The following is an 8,123-nucleotide window of genomic DNA, read 5'->3' on the forward strand; positions in this document are numbered from 1 at the left end:
TGTCTCTGCTGTAGTATCCAGTTCTGTTTCTACTTTGTCTTTCTCCTCACCACAGACAGAACAAATCTTACAAATTAAAAAAAAAAAAAAGACATCTTCCTTTTGCGGGAGGAGGGTGTTTCTCTGAAGACCTTGAAGAACATCTGAAGTCTTTAATCCCCCTGTTTATAAGCTCTGGGGTGATCGGCAGATATTTTGTCCCTTGTCAGGTGGATCTCCCAGTTTGAGTCCATGGGGACATCATAGTGTTGAGACATTTTTTTCCTTTTTAATCCACAACCCAGGCTATTCACACTTTGAAATGTGAGGAAAACTGAATCTGAAGGGATGATGGATAGTCTTTGAGACTCACACATCTTTTTTATAGTCCTTTTTGAAATCCCCTTCTTTTTGAAATCATCTTAATCTCACACAAGTTGAGAAATTATTACAGAAATTCTTGGGGGGGCTGGAGAGATGGTTCAGTGGTTAAGAGCATTGACTGTTCTTCCAGAGGTCCCAAGTTCAAATCCCAGCAACCACATGGTGGCTCACAACCATCAGTAATGAGATCTGATGCCTCTTCTGATGTGTCTGAAGACAGCTACATGTACTTATATAATAAATAAATAAATAGATCTTAATAAAAAAAATTCTCATTGTTCTGTCATATATCATTAATCATAGGTTCTAATATACAACATGTGGGACAAATATCAAGACTATAAAATGGGTTGGGATGATAAAATAATAAGAAATGGATTTTGGGGAGGTAATTATGTTCCTCTTGTTCTTGGTATTTAGTCCTATGAAACTTAAAAAAAATAATCATAGGCTTATGTAGCAATCACAGTCAAGATACAGAGTTGTTTCCTCATCAATAAAATGTTCTGATCCTTTAAACTTCTGTACACCATCCAGAGATCTATGTCAACCAATAATTTGTCCTCTATGGATTTAATTTAATCATTTCATAGAGTAATACAGTTTATAAGCACTTGAAATAGAGCTTCTTTAATTTAGCATAAGACTCACGAGATTTGTCCTTCATTGCATGAATAAGTAATTTATTATTTTTTTTCTTAGAGTTTTCTGTTATAGGACACATCAGCTTCTCATTCACAGATGAAGGAAGATTGGGTTGCTTTTAGTATTTTGGGCTACAAAACAGAAGCTTCCAACTACATGGTACACACAGCGAATATTACCTTGCTTCAAAAGAGAATGAAATCATGTGACGATGAAATTGGAAGACAGTATCCTAAAAATAATGAACCCACATGATAATTATTGCATAATTTCAACCATATGCCCCATCTAAAACATTTAACTTCTTAGAGACAGAAAATAGAATGGCCATTGTCAGTAATGGTAAGGAGGGGAGACTTGGGTAGTTATTGTTTAATGTGTAGAATTTTAGTTTGGGATGATGAAGTATTGTTGGAGATGGGTTCTGGCAAAATCATAAATGTTCTTACTGACTTACACATTTAACAATGGTCAAAATGATATGTTTTACCATTTTGTACCAATGTGGTACATTTTACTACAATAAAAGTGGCTAAAATACAATGCACTGTAATCAATACAAACAAACACAGCCTAAGGTAAGAGAACCAAGTAGAACTACTTTAGTTAATATGGCAGTAAGTTTCTCAGAGAAAAGACTCTTTGAATTAGAAGAGGAAAAGCCTGAGAGAAGAACACTAAAGATTCAGGATAGCCCAGGCTGTGGATGATAGTGTGGAGTCTAGAAATGTTCTTGACAGAAGCCGGATCTCTGCTGTCCCTTAGAGTGTATGCATGTGTGTGTGTGTGTGTGTGTGTGTGTGTGTGTGTGTGTGTGTGTGTGTGTGTGTGTGTGTGTATAGGGAGTGTGCGCAGAACGTATACATGCTTGGGTATGTGTGTTTGTGTATGGTAAGCAAGGAAATCGACATGATTAACCACTTGAACCTACTTACTAGGGCACCTTAGTCATGAGAATTAGCAAAGTGGATGTCAGCTGAAGGGGAGATGGTGCTGTATTAAGGTAGACAGCCCTGGTGTACTCATTGGAGGCCTCTGGGGAATCCTCCTAAGGAGTGCATAATACAGCCCCAAAGAGGGTTGCTTATTAATCTGGGGTTGAAGGTCAGCTTGGGTTATCTTTTTAAAAATCAGGCTCGGCTCCTCCCTCACTTTGAGGTATCTGTTAAGAGTTCCAGGTTGAAGAGACTCTTCCTTGCCCCTGAATCTTTGCTGTTTCAAAGCCTTGGAATACCATTTTTGGTGAGTGGATTTGGGTTCCTATATTCAAAGTCTAGGGATTTGACTAAACTCCAGAGGTATGCCTGAGAGAAGAGGCCTGCCAGGCAGAAATCATGTTGTCAGCAGCACTTTCTCTGCTTGCCTGGACACCTGAGAGTTCTCTCCGTCATCTGTTTGCAAAGATGACTTTACAAAGACAGTGTCATGGGATCTAAGACCCTTGGGACTGGGCTGTTATGATTTCTTAGGAAGAGCTGGATGAAAATCTTGAAGGACAGACAAAATGTCTAGAGAAGGATTCAAGGCAGGTTGTCTAATTGACAGCAGTTCTGTCATGGGAAAATCTAGGAGGTAGAGAGAAATTTATAGACAAATTGCTTTCCCCAGCCACCTTGTCTTGCTGCTGGAAACAACTATCAGGAAGTTCACTTACGTTCATTCAGGGCTAGGCTAGTAGACTTCTATGAGATTGGAGTCTGACCCTGTCTCTTTTAATCACTAGCCTATAGTTTATTTCTGGGAACCGAGGAAAGGGTATCTAACTGGTCTTGGAGGAAACCATCTTTTCCTATGTGAAAATAGGATTTGGGCTGCAGACCGTGGCACACATGTGAGATCCTTCGGAACACAGTGTCTCCGATCATCCTCAACCCCTAAGCCATCCGACACTGGTGAGTTGGTAGTGTGAACCTGTTTTGCTCTCACTGCCATGAGAGCCATCTGCCTGCAGAGACCTGGACACTAGTGCCCTCCCTCAGACGGGCCTCTCTTGCATGCATGCTGTTATGCCTTTGTTGTTGTTGTTGTTGTTGTTAAAATGCTAACCACACAGCATCACAGGGGATGCCTAATTTTCAAAATACCCAATCTGGACACCACCTTTCCCACGACTAATCCATCCGTACAGTGTCTGTCCCCAAGTTACAGGACAGAGGCAGGGTTGGTACATACGTACTGGAAAGGATATGAGGTAACCTTTCATGATTTTTCTTACGCCAAGGTGAGGACCATGTCCCTGTTCACATCCTTCCTACTGCTCTGCGTGCTCACGGCAGTCTACGCCGAGACCTTAACCGAAGGCGCTCAAAGTAGCTGCCCTGTGATTGCCTGCAGTGCTCCGGGCCTGAATGGCTTCCCAGGCAAAGACGGACACGACGGTGCCAAGGGAGAAAAGGGAGAACCGGGTATGCATTTAAGCCGTTTTCGTTACTCTTAAACTCTTTTGGTTTTAATTACGTGTGTGGGGGTGTGCAAGCGCATGTGTACATGCACGCATGCTCCTGTGCATTCCGGGGCAGGTAACCTTGGAGATCAAAGACATAGTATCCTCCTGCAGCTGAAGTTACAGGCAGTTGTGAGCTACCCATGGTGGGTGCTGGGAACTGAACTCAGGCCCTCTGCAGTAGCAGCGCACGCTCTTAAGCACTGGGCCGTCTCTCCAGCCCCTTTCTCTGACTCTACATTCTGGAGGAAGTTGACTAGAACTACGGGCAAGGAAAGTCTTATTAGGCAAATTGCACTCTCAGCAGCGACATACTGTAACTCAGAACAGGTAGAATTTCAGTTGTCTGGCATTCGGGGCTGCCACACAGAAGCGTGTAGGATTGTCTTGCCTGTCCAGGACAGTGACCTCAGACTGCTCTGTCTCTTGGAGCAGAGGGAACTTACCTCATCACAGAGGATTAAACTTTAGAGAAAGCAAAGCCACAGACATTGACTTATGCTTTGTTTGTCTTCCCTCAGGTCAAGGCCTCAGAGGCTTGCAGGGCCCTCCTGGAAAAGTAGGACCTGCAGGGCCCCCAGGGAATCCTGGGTCAAAAGGAGCAACAGGACCAAAAGGAGACCGTGGACAGAGTGTAGGTGAGGACATCATTTCAGAATGTCTGGGTTTAGAACGCCGGATGCTGGTGGGATGTGCTACTCTCTCAGTGCTGGGGGGCAGATGCTCACCTCAGCTTCCTGGTCAAGTTCCCTTAGCACCGTCTGGTTACTTAGAACCTAAGAGAGTTTCCATCAGTGTCTAGATCTATAGTTGCAGATCTTTCAGGAAATCCCGTTTTCAGATACTCTGTAAAGTGTGGGAGGCCAGACTCTTTTCTTTCAAGCAGTCTCCCTCCGCTGAGTTTCTGACCTCAAGGAGACAATGCCATATGTCAATGCGGGCTTATTATGCCTGTTCAACTTATTATAACTGTTTTAACATTGACAGGCATGTAAATTATATTCCACCTTTAAGAAACTAACCCAAAACTCAGGAGGCTAAAAGCACAGACATTTATTTAAACATAATTCAGTGGGTCATCCACAAAAAGTCTGATTTTAGCTGAGTTCATTTATACCTGTGGTTCACTGAGGGCCAGTGGTCCTGCTCACACGTCTGTCTTCTGTGTGGGGGTGGGGGTCAGCTGCCGTAAGGAGGGCCAGACACGAGGTTCTTATCATGTCATAGGCTATCCAGGCTTGTATAGGTGATTAGGTAATAGTGATTATACAACCTTTTCCTTTTCTTTCTTTTTCAGGATAGGGTTTCTCTGTGTAGCTCTGACTGTCCCAGAGCTCACTCTGTGGACCAGGTTGATCTCAAACTCATAGAAATTCGATTGCCTCTGCCTCCCAGGTGCTAGAATTAAAGGCATGGGCCACTGTTACCTGGTGATTATATAACTCTTAGCACAGAAGCTAAAATATATATACACAGTCACTTTTGGTGTGTTTATAAAAGGCACAGTCCAGCCCAGAGTCAAGGCATGTGTGGAAAGACCGCATTTCCTTCTGAGAAAAACTGGTACCACATTGCAGCTACTTAGTTCGCACCAAGCAGCACGTGCCCTTCTTTTGTGAAAAATGAGGAGCTCAGAGAAAATGTTGTTGGTTTCTTTCATGACAAATTTCAGTAAAACCAAGGCAAAGCAGGGATTAGGGCGATGGCTTGGTTCAGTAGAGCATTTGGCACGAATTGTGGATGTGACCGTTTGGTATCCATGTGAGAAAGATGGGCATAGCAATGCTCACTATGATCCTGTCACTGTGGAGGTAGAGGTGCCCACACAAATGTGCACGCATGTGTGTACACACACACACACACACACACACACACACACACACACACACACACACACACCCCAACCACCAAAACAGGAAACACTGCTACCTCCATGGACGAAACAACTGAAAGGCAACAAAAATCAATTTTTTTTACAGACAAAAATCTCTTGAATTAATAAATGTGGGCATTTGCTTAAGAGTGGCCCTCATGAATGCTACGGTGGCCCTCACAGACCCACGTGTGACTGGCACTACTAGGAGGTGTGGCCTTGTTGGAGGAAGCATGACACGGTGCAGGTGGGCTTTGAGGTCTCATTCTCAAGCTAGTCCTAGTGTGGCAGTCTCCTCCCTGTGGCCTGAAGATCAAGATGGAGAGCTCTCACCTTCTTCTCCAGCACCATGTCTGTTTGCATGCTACCATGCTTCCCGCCATGACAACAACGGACTGATTCTCTGAGACTGTAAGCCAGTCCTAACTGAATGCTTCTCTTTTCGAGAGCTGCCATGTTCACGGTGTCTCTTCACAGCCATAGAAACCCCGAGACAACCAATAATAACTTCTTCAGAGATTTGCTTTAGCCCTAATGAAGCAATTTGGGAGACTAGTCAAGAACTCACAGATTGCTGTCAAGCTCTGTCATTGAGTGAGTAGATGAATGTACTAGTGAAATATACATTAAATATCTTTGTATATGGGGCCAGAATTTCATTTAATTTACGCATGAGTTTATTTGTTTCTCAAGCCAGGTCTCACTATGAATCCCTGGCTGGCCCCGAACTCATTTATATAGACCATACACCCTTGAACTCACAGAGATCCATCTGCCTGTGCTTGAAAGGCATTTGTCATCAGTCCTGGCTCTGACTAGAATTTTTAGGATAATAATTCGGAGCTCAGACAGCTCCAAAAGGATAGGATTGGTCACATATTACCTTATGCCAATTAAATATGTGAGTATTTGAGAGAGGAACACATAAAGGAACTATCGATTTTCAATCCGTCTTCAAGTTTAAATATAGAAACACAGGGAACAGGGGACAGAAAGGATTCACAATTAAGCTGTATGTTTTCTCATTGATGAACGTCCCAGTTCTGGCTCAGGGAGGCAGTCTGAAGTCACTTGAAGGGACCAGTCTGATTCCCACAAGGTGATTGATCACTCCTGCTCCTTGCCCTCATGGGTAACTGCCTCATCTTGGGAGATAGTCTTTCTGTCCTATGAGAATTTGCTCTTCCTGGAATCTGATGAGGACTTCTTCACACTGTCCTCCTTGCAGAGGATGAGACAGGTTAGAAAGGCAGTGTGTGAGGCGCTAGCCTACTAAGGACCTGTTTTAGGAAAAAGGAAGAGATTGATGGTTTAGGCCACATAAAAGCAGGTTCTTTTTTTTTTTCTTTTAAGGTATTTTAATGTTAAAAACAAAAGGCAAACCTTTCTTCCTCCTCCTCCTCCTCCTCCTCCTCCTCCTCCTCCTCCTCCTCCCTTTCTTCTCCTTCTCCTTTTAATCTGAAAAAAGATCCCACACTCCCTAAATGCACAGCTTAGGTCCTCACGCTCACACTGCCTTTCACTGTTTAACTTTCTAGAATTTGATTCTACCAACATTGATTTAGAAATCACAGCCCTGCGATCGGAGCTGAGAGCCATGAGAAAGTGTGAGTATCCTCCCGTACCCTTCTAGCAGCTTAAAGTTTGGGGATGGTGGGAGGCAGGACATTCACTGCACACGTATGATTTCCTAGGACCTGAAAAAAAAAAAACAAAACTGCTCCCGTTCAGGTCCCATGAGATCCTCCCAACGATCATTTGTCAGAACAGAAGCAACTCAGAATTAAATGATTTACTCAATTTCACGGAGCTCAGTGGTAGAACCAGTTTATACGCTTCAGTGAGGCTGACTCCAGGACCCAGATCTGTAGGGTCAGGTCTTGCTCACTGTGGGCTACTTTGTAATCCTGGGATCAAGACCAGATGATGGAGCCAATCGCATTTCTTCTAGCTGTGGCCAGATCTGCTCAGGCATTTTTGACTGATTGAGAGTTAACAGAATGGTAGAATTCAGAATTCCAGATAACCTGTGCTCCACGGTGCAGATCTCAATATACAAAGTCGTGCCTGTTCGTTCATGTTAAGACAGTAAGGTGAAAACAAGATAACAGCTAAACTGGAACTTTAGGTAAAAAGATGCGTGTTTTGATTTGTGAAAGCATTTCACGACGGGTCTCAAGAATGAAGACCCATTATGTTGTATGCCACCAGAGAAAATGGAGTATACGTGTTTCCATTTCAACCTCACACAGTGAGTGGTCTAGAAGATAAGCCAGTGTCACCTACCTTTTTACATTTTAGGGGTGCTCCTTTCTATGAGTGAAAATGTTGGAAAGAAGTACTTCATGAGCACTGTTAGAAGGATGCCCCTTAACAGAGCGAAGGCTCTGTGCTCCGAACTCCAGGGCTCTGTGGCCACTCCCAGGAATGCTGAGGAAAATAGGGCCATCCAGAATGTGGCCAAAGATAATGCCTTCTTGGGCATAACGGACCAGAGGACTGAAAACGTTTTTGAGGATCTGACAGGAAACAGAGTGCGCTACACTAACTGGAATGAGGGTGAGCCCAACAATGTGGGCTCTGGGGAACACTGTGTGGTGCTCTTGACAAATGGGAAGTGGAATGACGTTCCTTGCTCCGATTCTTTTTTGGTCGTTTGTGAATTCTCTGACTGAGGGTGCTTGTTTCTCATCCCTCCGTGATACTTCAGTGTATTCTGTAAGTCCACAGTTTGTTCTGAAAATATAGGCAATTCAACATTGGTTACCTAATTAAACTGTAACATTTTTCAGAATAGCA

General features: G+C 43.5%; 1 protein-coding gene across 1 annotated transcript; it reads left to right on the top strand.

Annotated features, from left to right (window-relative positions):
- The first annotated feature begins 2,176 nt into the window (after positions 1-2,176).
- On the top strand, positions 2,177-8,123 carry Mbl2 (mannose binding lectin 2). Its single transcript, XM_032895473.1, has 6 exons — positions 2,177-2,250; positions 2,812-2,900; positions 3,230-3,413; positions 3,973-4,089; positions 6,863-6,931; positions 7,626-8,123. Exons 3-6 carry the CDS (start codon positions 3,239-3,241, stop codon positions 7,997-7,999), a joined length of 735 nt encoding a protein of 244 aa, XP_032751364.1. The 5' UTR covers positions 2,177-2,250; positions 2,812-2,900; positions 3,230-3,238; the 3' UTR covers positions 8,000-8,123.

The sequence above is a fragment of the Rattus rattus genome, chromosome 2 (assembly GCF_011064425.1).
Source record: "Rattus rattus isolate New Zealand chromosome 2, Rrattus_CSIRO_v1, whole genome shotgun sequence".
Lineage (NCBI taxonomy): Eukaryota > Metazoa > Chordata > Mammalia > Rodentia > Muridae > Rattus > Rattus rattus.

Bases quoted from the DNA above. Each gene is read 5' to 3' on its own strand.
- Mbl2 (XM_032895473.1), top strand. From the start codon at position 3,239: ATGTCCCTGTTCACATCCTTCCTACTGCTCTGCGTGCTCACGGCAGTC. The intron at 3,414-3,972 runs GTATGCATTTAA...GTCTTCCCTCAG, and splicing joins GGGAGAAAAGGGAGAACCGG to GTCAAGGCCTCAGAGGCTTG. The intron at 4,090-6,862 runs GTGAGGACATCA...TTAACTTTCTAG, and splicing joins AGACCGTGGACAGAGTGTAG to AATTTGATTCTACCAACATT.